Raw genomic sequence first — 13299 nt, 5'->3', positions numbered from 1 at the left:
GGGCAATGTCCTAGGCCCAACCATCTTCAGCTGCTTCATCAATGACCTTCCCTCCAACATAAGGTCAGAAATGGGGATGGTCACTGATGACTGCACCGTGTTCAGTGCCATTTCACAACTCCACAGATAATGAAGCAGTCTATGCCCACATGCAACAAGACCTGGACGACATTCAGGCTTGGGCTGATAAGTGGCAGGTAACATTCGCGCCACACAAGTGCCAGGCAATGACTATTTCCAACAAGCGAGAGTCTAACCACCGCCCTTGACATTCAACGGCATTGCCATCGCCGAATTGCCCACCATCAAAATCCCGGGGGTCATCATTGACCAGAAACTGGACCATCCACACAAATACTGTGGCAACAAGAGCAGCTCAGAGGCTAGGTATTCTGCGGTGAGTGTCTCACCTCTTGACTCCCCAAAGCCTTTCCACTATCTACAAGGCACGATTAAGGAGTGTGATGGAATACTCTCCACTTGCCTGGCTGAGTGCAGCTCCAACAACATTCAAGAAACTCGATACCATCCAGGACAATGCAGCCCGCTTGATTGGCACCCCATCCACCACCTTAAACATTCACTTCCTCCATCACCGGCGTACCGTGGCTGCAGTGTGTACCATCTACAAGATGCACTGCAGCAACTCGCCAAAGCTTCTTCGGCAGCACCTCCCAAATCTGTGACCTCTACCACCTAGAAGGGCAAGGGCTGCAGGCGCATCGGAACACCACCACCTCTAAATTCCCCTCCAAGGCACACACCATCCTGACTTGGAAGTATATCGCTGTTCCTTCATTGTCGCTGGGTCAAAATCCTGGATCTTCCTTCCTAACAGCACTGTGGGAGTAGCTTCACCACACGGACTGCAGCGGTTCAAGAAGGCGGCTCACCACTACTTTCTCAAGGGCAACTAGGGATGGGCAATAAATGCTGGCCTTGCCAGCGACGCCCACATTCCATGAACGAATAAAAAAAAATTGTACGAAAATAAAACCACTTATTGGTTTAAAACGTATGTCTCAATTTGGAAAGGGTTTTTAACCCGTCTGCTCTTCAAAAAGAGGTGGATCTAATTACATTCTAATAACCAGAACACAGCGTAAGGGTTCTCTGTTGTGATCCCTGGGTCTCACTATCATTTACTTAGCTATCAGGCAAAAAATATGTACTCCAGGACATAGGGATGTGAGGTTCACTTAAAGGAATAGTTATTAAAACTATCTCTCAAGAAATATCTAGTGTAAAACCCCAAAAATGTGACACTGGTATTACTACCAGTCTTGCTGCATGATTTGGCCTAGCTTCAGATCCTACATCACATCTTCAAGTTCAAATATTACTAAAAGAAAACAGAAATAACTACCACAAGAGAAAGAAAGGCAATTTGAAGGGAAAATTTACTGTAGGGTTTATAATCTGAAGAGTTTATAATACAATTACATGTAGATTTGAGGCAATAATGGGAGTCCCAGGTCCAAAAGCTCGAGGGGCTGTGAGGAAAGAGCTGGCAGGTTAGAGGTGGTGATCTCTTTCTTTTTGGTGTGCTGTAAGCAGGGAAATGTCATGGTGACTGAAAGGGACTAATTATTTTTGCGAGCATCCAAAATCAGAAAATGAAACTGAATTGTTTTTCCTAAGATTTTCTGATTAGTTGCTTTTCACGATAGGACTGAACCAATAAAAGATGGGAATAGGCACCTACTCTGAACCAATCAGAAACTTGCATATGAGGTGTCAGATCTCCTCTGGAGATCTTCCCCCCACTGCCACCAACCTCATAGTTCCCCAACCCCGCACAGCCCACTTCTACCTCCTTCCCAAGATCCACAAACAGGACTGCCCTGGTAGACCCATCGTTTCAGCCTGTTCTTGCCCCACGGAACTTATCTCTTCCTATCTCGACTCTATTTTTTCTCCCCTTGTCCAGTCTCTTCCCACCTACATCCGTGACTCTTCCGACGCCCTCCGCCACTTTAACAGTTTCCAGTTTCCTGGCCCCAACCGCCTCCTTTTCACTATGGACGTACAATCCCTCTACACCTCCATCCCCCACCAGGATGGCCTGAGGGCGATCTGCTTCTTCCTTGAACAGAGGCCCAACCAGTCCCCATCCACCACCACCCTCCTCCGCCTGGCTGAAGATGTTCTCACATTGAACAACTTCCTCCAAATTAAAGGTGTTGCTATGGGAACCCGCATGGGTCCCAGCTGTGCCTGCCTTTTCAGGGAATATGTGGAACACTCTTTGTTCCAGTCCTACTCAGGTCCCCTCCCTCACCTCTTTTTCCGATACATTGATGACTGTATTGGTGCCGATTCCTGCTCTTGCCCTGAACTAGATCATTTCATTCACTTTGCTTCCAATTTCCACCCTTCCCTCACCTTCACATGGTCCATCTCCGACTCTTCCCTTCCCTTCCTTGACTTCTCCGCCTCCATCTCTGGGGATAGGTTATTGACAAACATTCACTACATGCCCACTGACTCCCACAGCTACCTGGACTACACTCCCTCCCACCCCACCTCCTGTAAGGACTCTATTCCATTCTCCCAGTTTCTCCGTCTCTGCCGCATCTGCTCTGACAATGCCACCTTCCATACCAGTGCTTCTGACATGTCTTCCTTGTTCCTCAACTGAGGATTCCCCTCTACAGTGGTTGACACGGCCCTTGACCGTGTCCGTTCTATCTCCTGCACTTCTGCCCTCACCCCTGCCCCTCCCTCCCGGAACCACGATAGAGTTCCCCTTGTCCTCACCTTTCACCCCACCAGCCTCCACATTCAACGGATCATCCTCCGCCATTTCCGCCACCTCCAGTGTGATCCCACCACCAAACGCATCTTCCCCTCACCTCCCCTTTCAGCATTCCGTAGGGATCGCTCCCTCTGTGACACCCTAGTCCACTCCTCTATCACCCCCAGCACCCCTTCACCCGGCACCTTCCTGTGCAAGCGCAGGAGATGCAACACATGCCCTTATACCTCCCCCCTTCCCACTGTCCAGGGCCCCAAACACCCCTTCCAGGTGGAACAGCGATTTACTTGTACTTCTTGCAATTTAGTATACTGTATTCACTGCTCACGATGTGGTCTCCTCTACATTGGGGAGACCAAACACAGATTGGGTGGCTGCTTTGCGGAACAGCTCCGTTCAGTCCGTAAGGGGAACGCCAAGCTTCCGGTCGCCTGTCACTTTAATTCACCGCTCCACCCTCACTCAGACCTCACCGTCCTCGGCCTCTTGCATTGTTCCACGGAAGCTCAGCGTAAGCTCGAGGAACAGCACCTCATCTTCCGATAAAGCACTTTACAGCCTTCTGGACTCAACATAGAGTTCAACAATTTCAGATCATAACCTCGGCCGCTATCATATATATATATTTATTTTTTTATCCACACTCTTTGTCTGTCTTTTTTTCTTCTCCCCCACATGGCAGCTGTCTTTCATTCTGTAAGGAGTCACACAACACCAGGTTATAGTCCAACAGCTTTATTTGAAATCACAAGCTTTCGGAGCGCTGCTCCTTCTTCAGGTGAAGTGGAGAAATGCATAAAGACACAGCTTATATAGTCAGAGAATCATGTCAGATGTTTACAGGTAACCTTTCCAACTGCCATTTATCACACCTCGGCAGAGAGATAATCACAGCAGTCAAAGGTGTGAATGGTGTCCAAACAGGTCAGTCAGGGAAACATTACATCAAAGAACAATGAGGTGGGGTCACAAGGGGTCAAATATTGCAGATGCTGGGGTCTGTATGAAAAACAAAAAAACAGACAAAAAACATTTTTTTTTGGCTGGAAATCACAGCAGGTCCGGCCGCATCTGTGTAGAGAGAACAAGCCAATGTCGACTCGAGTCTGGATGACCCAGCATCAGGTGGGGTTACATGTAGCGTGACATGAACCCAAGATCTCGGTTGAGGCCGTCCTCATGGGTGCGGAACTTGGCTATCAGTTTCTGCTCGACGATTTTGCGTTGTCGTGTGTCTCGAAGGCCACCTTGGAGAATGCTTACCCGAAGATCGGAGGCTGAATGTCCTTGACTGCTGAAGTGTTCCCCGACTGGGAGGGAACACTCCTGCCTGGTGATTGTTGCATGGTGTCCGTTCATCCGTTGTCGCAGTGTCTGCATGGTCTCGCCGATGTACCATGCTCCGGGGCATCCTTTCCTGCAACGTATGAGGTAGACAACGTTGGCCGAGTCACATGAGTATGTACCATGTACCTGGTGGGTGGTGTCCTCACGTGTGATGATGGTATCTGTGTTGATGATCTGGCATGTCTTGCAGAGGTTGCTGTGGCAGGGTTGTTTGGTGTCGTGGTCGCTGTTCTGAAAGCTGGGTAATTTGCTGCGAACGATGGTCTGTTTGAGGTTAGGCGGCTGTTTGAAAGCGAGTAGTGGAGGCGTGGGGATGGCCTTAGCGAGGTGTTCGTCGTCATCGATGACATGTTGAAGGCTGCGAAGAACATGGCGTAGTTTCTCCGCTCTGGGGAAGTACTGGACGACGAAGGGTACTCTGTTGGTTGTGTCCCGTGTTTGTCTTCTGAGGAGGTCTATGCGATTTTTCGCTGTGGCCCATCGGAACTGTCGATCGACGAGTCGAGCGTCATATCCCGTTCTTACAAGGGCGTCTTTCAGTGTCTGTAGGTGTCCATCGCGTTCCTCCTCGTCTGAGCAGATCCTGTGTATTCGCAGGGTTTGTCCATAGGGGATGGCTTCTTTAACGTGGTTAGGGTGGAAGCTGGAGAAGTGAAGCATCGTGAGGTTGTCCGTGGGCTTGTGGTAGAGTGAAGTGCTGAGGTGTCCGTCTTTGATGGAGATTCGTGTGTCCAGGAATGAGACTGATTCTGAGGAGTAGTCTCGTACACCAGCTCTACAGCAGACGCCGCAACCTCGAAACCGAGATGGAGTCCATGTTCTCAGCCTGTGCTCAGGACGCAGCAGACCAGCTACGAGACACCGCCAAACAAACAAGGCAACGGAACTATGCTACCTACATGCACACCAAGAACAGGAAGCTTGAGAAACTTGGCATCACCAGCAGCAGCAACCAAGCCTCCCCCGGTACCACGGTTGAAACCACAGGGAAATCCATCGTCAACCTGTCCGACCACACCCTTCAACCAGACGAAATTGAAGTTCTCAGCCAAGGGCTCAATTTCTGCCCCACCACCAAAATGGACCCCATCGGTCTCGCGGCAGACACAGAGGAATTCATCAGGAGAATGAGGCTCCGGGAATTCTTCCACAAATCCCAAGATGTCAGCAGCGAACCCAATGAGACAATCAATGATCCGGAACAGCAGACAGAGGGATCCGCAGTGCAGCAACCGAAGAAGAAAGAGTCCAATTGGACCCCTCCGGAGGGTCGCTGCCCTAAGCTTGACATGTATGCTCAAGCTGTCAGGAGATGCATCAACGCCAGATTCATCAGCCGCACTCACAAGACAGTCCAGAATGTCACCCGAGCACAACGCAACGCCATCCACGCTCTCAAGACCAACCGCAACATCGTCATCAAACCAGCAGACAAAGGAGGTGCCATCGTCATACAGAACAGAACGGACTATTGCAAAGAAGTATACCGACAACTGGACAACCAGGAACACTACAGACAGTTACCCGCAGATCCGACCAAAGAACACACCCGCCAACTCAACAGACTGATCAAAACCTTCGATCCAGACCTTCAAAGCATCCTACATGCTCTCATCCCACGTACTCCCCGCGTGGGAGACTTCTACTGCCTCCCAAAGATACACAAAGCCAACACACCTGGACGTCCTATCGCATCAGGCAACGGAACCCTGTGTGAGAACCTCTCTGGATATGTCGAGGGCATCCTGAAACCTATCGTACAGGGAACCCCCAGCTTCTGTCGCGACACTACAGACTTCTTACAGAAGCTCAGCACCCACGGACCAGTTGAACCAGGAACACTCCTCGCCACGATGGACGTCTCGGCACTCTACACCAGTATCCCCCACGATGACGGCATCGCTGCGACAGCCTCAGTACTCAACACCAACAACAGCCAATCTCCAGATGCCATCCTACAACTCATCCGCTTCATCCTTGACCACAATGTCTTCACCTTTGACAACCAGTTCTTTACTCAAACACACGGAACAGCCATGGGGACCAAATTCGCACCCCAATACGCAAACATCTTCATGCACAAGTTCGAGCAAGACTTCTTCGCTGCACAGGATCTCCAACCAACGCTATACACCAGATACATCGACGACATTTTCTTCCTATGGACCCACGGCGAAGAATCACTGAAAAGACTACACGATAACATCAACAAGTTCCATCCCACCATCAAACTCACCATGGACTACTCCTCAGAATCAGTCTCATTCCTGGACACACGAATCTCCATCAAAGACGGACACCTCAGCACTTCACTCTACCGCAAGCCCACGGACAACCTCACGATGCTTCACTTCTCCAGCTTCCACCCTAACCACGTTAAAGAAGCCATCCCCTATGGACAAGCCCTGCGAATACACAGGATCTGCTCAGACGAGGAGGAACGCGATGGACACCTACAGACACTGAAAGACGCCCTTGTAAGAACGGGATATGACGCTCAACTCGTCGATCGACAGTTCCGACGGGCCACAGCGAAAAATCGCATAGACCTCCTCAGAAGACAAACACGGGACACAACCAACAGAGTACCCTTCGTCGTCCAGTACTTCCCCGGAGCGGAGAAACTACGCCATGTTCTTCGCAGCCTTCAACATGTCATCGATGACGACGAACACCTCGCTAAGGCCATCCCCACGCCTCCACTACTCGCTTTCAAACAGCCGCCTAACCTCAAACAGACCATCATTCGCAGCAAATTACCCAGCTTTCAGGAGAACAGCGACCACGACACCACACAACCCTGCCACAGCAACCTCTGCAAGACATGCCAGATCATCAACACAGATACCATCATCACACGTGAGGACACCACCCACCAGGTACATGGTACATACTCATGTGACTCGGCCAACGTTGTCTACCTCATACGTTGCAGGAAAGGATGCCCCGGAGCATGGTACATCGGCGAGACCATGCAGACACTGCGACAACGGATGAACGGACACCGCGCAACAATCACCAGGCAGGAGTGTTCCCTCCCAGTCGGGGAACACTTCAGCAGTCAAGGACATTCAGCCTCCGATCTTCGGGTAAGCATTCTCCAAGGTGGCCTTCGAGACACACGACAACGCAAAATCGTCGAGCAGAAACTGATAGCCAAGTTCCGCACCCATGAGGACGGCCTCAACCGAGATCTTGGGTTCATGTCACGCTACATGTAACCCCACCTGATGCTGGGTCATCCAGACTCGAGTCGACATTGGCTTGTTCTCTCTACACAGATGCGGCCGGACCTGCTGTGATTTCCAGCCAAAAAAAAATGTTTTTTGTCTGTTTTTTTGTTTTTCATTCAGACCCCAGCATCTGCAATATTTGACCCCTTGTGACCCCACCTCATTGTTCTTTGATGTAATGTTTCCCTGACTGACCTATTTGGACACCATTCACACCTTTGACTGCTGTGATTATCTCTCTGCCGAGGTGTGATAAATGGCAGTTGGAAAGGTTACCTGTAAACATCTGACATGATTCTCTGACTATATAAGCTGTGTCTTTATGCATTTCTCCACTTCACCTGAAGAAGGAGCAGCGCTCCGAAAGCTTGTGATTTCAAATAAAGCTGTTGGACTATAACCTGGTGTTGTGTGACTTCTTACATTTGTCCACCCCAGTCCAACTCCGGCATCTCCACACCATGTCTTTCATTCTGCCAGCGCAATTCACACTTCATCTAGAGCCATCCTTTGTTTCTTAACCTGTCCCATTACCATCTCCTTTTGCCTTGAATATCTCTTAATGTCTCTTAACCTCTTCCGCCTTCTATCCTATCCCAGACCTTCCCTTTTGTTCTTTCATCCCCTCCCCCTTTCCCAGCCTCTGCACTTGCTTAAAAATCTGTTCCATTTCCTGCTTTTTTCCAGTTCTGACGAAAGATCATTGACCTGAAACGTTAACTCTGTTTCTCTCTTCACAGATGCTGCCTGACCTGCTGAGTTTCTCCAGCATTTTCTGTTTTTATTACAAAAAGTTATTAGATGGATTCTGTGGTCTTAATAACATTAAAGTAGTATTTTTGACTGGTAAAGACACCCGAGTAGATTTTTTATTTGTATTGCCTGAGCATAAAACATCGACTGAGTGGAGCATATAGAGGATGATTGGGAGGGGATGCAGTGGGGTGGGGGGGGGGGGGGGCGCAGTTAGAATATTAGACCCTTTTAATGCAACCTGTTAAATTTTCCTTTCATCAACTTAAATAGAAGGGAAATACAGCAGGCTCTTTTAAGGGTGGTCAATTCTCTTCATCCAATTTTCCTCTCTGGATTCTGAAGAAAACATACCTTGTAGGAATAAGTGTATTCCTAACAAATAACAGAGCTTAACTCGGAAGAACATCAAATTGGATTTTAATGTTGAATTAGATGAAATACAGCAAACAACGTAGAACGATGCAGGCGAGTCGTGGAACAGGTCTTTCCCCAGTGGGGACGCCACCAGGACTGACTAGGCAGTCCGGAGGTTTGTGCGATGACGTCATCGCGTTTGCGTCGTGACGTCATCGCGCTGCTCGCGTTTCCCGCGCTCGGGGCGTCATGTGACTTGCGACGTGACGTCATCGCGTTTGCCCGCGCTTGGGGCGGTCACGTGATGTGCGTGATGACGTCAGTGCGTTTACCCGGCACCCAGCACTGCAGCTGGCTGTTGCGGCCGAAGTCAGGAGCAGGAGGCCGAACCGGGCCGGTGGCCATCGTGGGAGCGAGAGGCCGAAACGGGCCGGCGGCCGTCGCGGGAGCGGGAGGCCAAACCGGGCCGGCGGCCATCGCGGGAGCGGGAGGCCGAACTGGGCCGGTGGCCGTCGCGGGAGCGGAAGGCCGAGCTGGGCCGGCTCGCGTCCTTAAAGGGGCAACGCCCCGTACAGGTAAACTGTATGTACAAACATAGTTAAAGGGAATTATGTATAATAGGTAAGGGACACCCGGTGGTACCGCTACAACCTCATCATCTTCATGAAAAAGCGCTGGGCAGACGATTTTATTGCCTCCAACAGAGGGAAGACCATATACCATTTCCACCATCATGAAATTATGCACATTCAACATAATGAGATATTTTAATGAAATTTCAATCAACGGGCTTGAATTTCTGTGGAGGTTCTCCTGATTGGGTGCTATAACTTCATGGGATGAAGCATAGAACCACCGGAGAAATGGTGTTTATGCCATTTCATCGCAGTTTCCACCAATCTTCTGCTGAAGTTATGGCAGTTGATCGAAAGAGCCCCTGCAGAAATTAATGCTGAATATCTCATATGTTGCAAACTTTGTTGTATTTGTTTTGAAACACGTTTTTTCCCCATGAAGGTGGTATTCTCTTTAAAAGTAGTGTTGACATTAGATTGATAAAATTACTGTTGAATGTACTGTGATTTAATATACAGGAAAGCATAATAAAAGAATTATACATTTTGAGGGCAAGCTGAATACTCACTCCAATGAGCCCACAGCCTAGAAACTGCTGTTTATGTACTATTCATGGCTTAACTGTGAATTGCTTCACAATTATTAGGAGAACTTTCTCCTATTTACTCACAATTTTGTTGTTTTCAGTCTGTGGGCCAAAGTTGGGCCAAATCTCATGCACAGCAGGCTAGCCAATGAGAAGAAGCACTAATTCTCTTAATCAACTGTGAACTGCAACAAGGAGATAGCTAAGCAGCTGAAAAAGCGCTGGGTAGGCAAACCAGGTGTTTATTCAGAAAAACTGCTTAAGAGTTGGGCATTACAGAGTGAGAAAAGGCAGTTCATGGGCCAGCAACTTCAAACCCTACTGAAAGCAGGCAGCACCAGTCAGATACTACAATATGAGACAGAGCTGAAACACGCAGAGCACTTGCAATGTACAGCCTGAGGAGCACTACGGCCTGCATGCTGAGGCCTTATTTCAGGGTGAAGTTATGGTGCACGCAACAGATAACATTTATTCTGGAAACCATGCAGGGGGCCATGGAGGGTCATGATCCACGCCAGTATAGGTAGCCTTGGTTTGCTTAGAGCCATCCTTCCTTTCTTGATTTTCCTTCAAGTAAGCGTGGCACAGATGATTGCCTTAAAATAATAACTTGCATTTATATAGCACCTTTAATGTAGTAAAATGTCCCAAGGTGCTTCACAGGATCGGAATCAGACAGAAATTGACACCAAGCTAAAGAAGGAGACAATAGGACAGGTGACCAAACTATACCCTAGACCACCAAAGTGTATACTATAGGTCACTAAATAGTGGGAAGGAGATAGAAGAGCAAATTTGCAGGCAAATTACAGAAAGATGCAAGAATTTTATAGTCTTAATGGGGGACTTCAATTTTCCTAATATAGACTGGGAAAATAACAGTGTAAAGGGCAAAGAGGGGGTGGAATTACTGAAATGTGTATGAGAACTTTCTTGATCAGTAGGTTTCCAGCCCAACGAGGAAGAAAGCAGTGCTCGATCTAGTTCTGGTGAATGAATTGAGGCAAGTGGAGCATATTTCAGTGGGAGAGCATTTGGGAAACAGTGATCACAATATCATTAGGCTTAGAGTAGTTATGGAAAAGGACAAGGAGAAATCAAATGTGAAAATACTCAACTAGGGGAGGGCTAATTTCAGTGAGTTGAAAAGCAATCTGGAATTCCATAGCTTAGGACCCAGACAGATGAAGGCATGGCCACCAGTGGTAGAGTGAAGGAAGTGGGGGATGGACAAAGAGGCTAGACTTGGAGGAACGCAGAGTTCTCGAGGTGTTGTAGGGTTGGAAGAGGGTACAGAGATAGGGAGGAAACGAAGCATCATAACGGCTTCCAGAGAACCAGGCATTCATCTGCATCATTCTTTGCTGGTGGTCACAAATTGAGGTAAAAACAAGAAAGAACTTGCATTTATATAGTGCCTTTGACATTCTCAGGCCATCTGAAACTGCTTCACAGCCAATTAATTACTTTTGAAGCATATATTCCATTATTTACATAAATACAACAGCCAATCTGCACACAGTAAGGTCCCACAGGCAGCAATTATTCTGTTTTGGTAATGTCGGCTGAGGGACAAATGTTGGCCAGGACACCAGGAGAACTCCTCTACCCTTCTTCAAATACTACCATGAGATTTTTTGCATCCACAGGAACAGATGGACAGGGCCTCAGTTTAATGTTCCCTCCAAAAATTGGCATCTCCAACAATGCAGCACTCCCTCAGTATTATACTAAAATGTCAACCTAAATTATGTGCTCAAGTCTCTGGAATGGGTATTGAACCCCCAACCTTCTGTGTCAAGAGTGCTCCCACTGAGCCCGCTGATACTTTCAGGTTATATATGGCACAGCATTTTGCACAGGAAATATGAGTGCAATCGATGACTCTCTGGGCTCTAAAAAAAAGTCATCAGTTCTGCTAATTAATTGTGTTGTCCTCTCATGTAGCTGCTGTTGGTCAGTTGCAAAAGTGATGAAGTCATTGGCTATGTTGAATAATGCAGCTAAGACTTCCTTTGATACAACAGTGGAGATAAAAATGGCTGACACTTGCAGATGTCCTAGAAGAAGCTCAACGCATAAAAGTTGAGAGTCATGCTGAGTTTGATGGCCATCAACAACACAATCTAGAATTTACATGTTATGTGTAGGTCTTCCTGAAGGAGATGGAATAGCTCTATCAGCAGCTCTCTGCTGAACCATCTGCATAGGTACATCTCTATGGGCATTACTATACTTTGAATGAGAGAACCAATGTACAGTGGAGCAATGGAACTGGACTGTAGTCCACACATATCATCTGATATCACAGGCAGCCCTTTCGTCTTGCTGCTTCTCCTCTGCCAAGTCGTTTTAGTGGAAGGCTGAAAGTAGTCCCCATTGTGAAAATAAACTAGAACACAAAAAGGGAATTTGGAGAAATGCACCTATAAATGAAGGCTTCAGTTTTCTCACTGCACCCTCTCTAATAGTGCCGGTTCTAATTGTGCGAGATGAATGTATTGCATCAGCAAAGTTTTACAGCTGCATTATAGGGCACATCCTCTTTAAGTGCCCAATTTGGCAGCTTAATTGCCTTATATCATGAAATGAGTGCATCAGCACTCGCACTTCAAATTCTACTAGAGCAATTTTGCTAGTGTCAGAAAATGAACTGCACTGCCAACATTACTGGTCACTATTGCACAATTGCCGCTGGTGAAAAGCTTTCCGTTGACAGCAGTTTCTAGGCTCATAACATCTATTAGAAGTGGACTACTGTCTTTCGTTATTAGATGCCATCAGATAGTTTACACTTCATTCGCACTGATACAATTCCAGTTTTGAGTTGTCAATCAAACTACCTACATTTATAAGATTAAAAGATTGTGTATTACTAACCTCGTCATAGAATTTCAACGCTTGAAGCCTCTCTTTAGAAGATTCTATCTTTCCTTTCAAGGCATTGAGCTTTTGCAGCAAATATGCTTTGTCTTTTCCTTCCTAACAGTGAAAATACCTCTGTAAGGTTAACCAACCAATTTTGTATATTACAAAACACATCATGTTAAAGCAGTATACAGAGTCACTATATGTCATGTTCTGCATAGACTAGTCCATCAAAGTCACCTCCAAACTCATTCACTATAGTTCTATTCATTCTAAGTCCCTCTTGTACATATAAATTATCTTCTTTTCATATTCAGTTGGCCTTTCAATAAAACAATATCATTGCTGGCAAATCTGCAATCCATAACAACTGTCGGGGTTGGTACAGGATGGTGAGTCGCCATTCCCTTGCAGCTTGAAAATAATTCTTATTTTTTTTCTCTTTTTGTTTTCTCTGCACTATTTATCATTCTAGATAGTGGCCAGATAGCAGGTAACAAATGAATAACATGGGATGTGCAAGAAAACATAACCTCTGAATATCCTTCCACCTGACCCCACTCAGCGCTTCTCCATGACTGTGTGGTTGAAATTGGAAATTCAATATGCATATAATTGCAAGTGTTAGCCCATATCATGGAATCATAGAGTGATACAGCACAGGAGGCGGCCATTCATGCCTGTATCAGCTCTTTGAAAGAGCTCGCCAATTAGTCCCACTCCCCTGCTCTTTCCCTATAACCCTGCAAATTTTTCCCCTTCAAGTATTTATCCAATTCCCTTTTGAAAGTTATTATTGAATCTGCTTCCACCACCCT

The 13299-nt window shown here is 47.2% G+C and overlaps 1 protein-coding gene across 1 annotated transcript in view; it reads right to left on the bottom strand.

Annotated features, from left to right (window-relative positions):
- The window catches only part of tmc5 (transmembrane channel like 5), a 365838-nt gene that overhangs the window by 59311 nt on the left and 293228 nt on the right, over nucleotides 1-13299 (bottom strand). Inside the window, exon 20 of the mRNA XM_086000829.1 lies at nucleotides 12494-12595. Within this exon, the coding sequence (XP_085856955.1) occupies nucleotides 12494-12595 (102 nt within the window). The remainder of the gene's footprint in view (nucleotides 1-12493; nucleotides 12596-13299) is intronic.

The sequence above is a fragment of the Somniosus microcephalus genome, chromosome 11 (assembly GCF_052327205.1).
Source record: "Somniosus microcephalus isolate GS21.2 chromosome 11, FLI_Smic_1.0, whole genome shotgun sequence".
NCBI lineage: Eukaryota > Metazoa > Chordata > Chondrichthyes > Squaliformes > Somniosidae > Somniosus > Somniosus microcephalus.
Note: the sequence above shows the minus strand (reverse complement) of the source record. Positions and strands in the feature narration are given on the sequence as shown.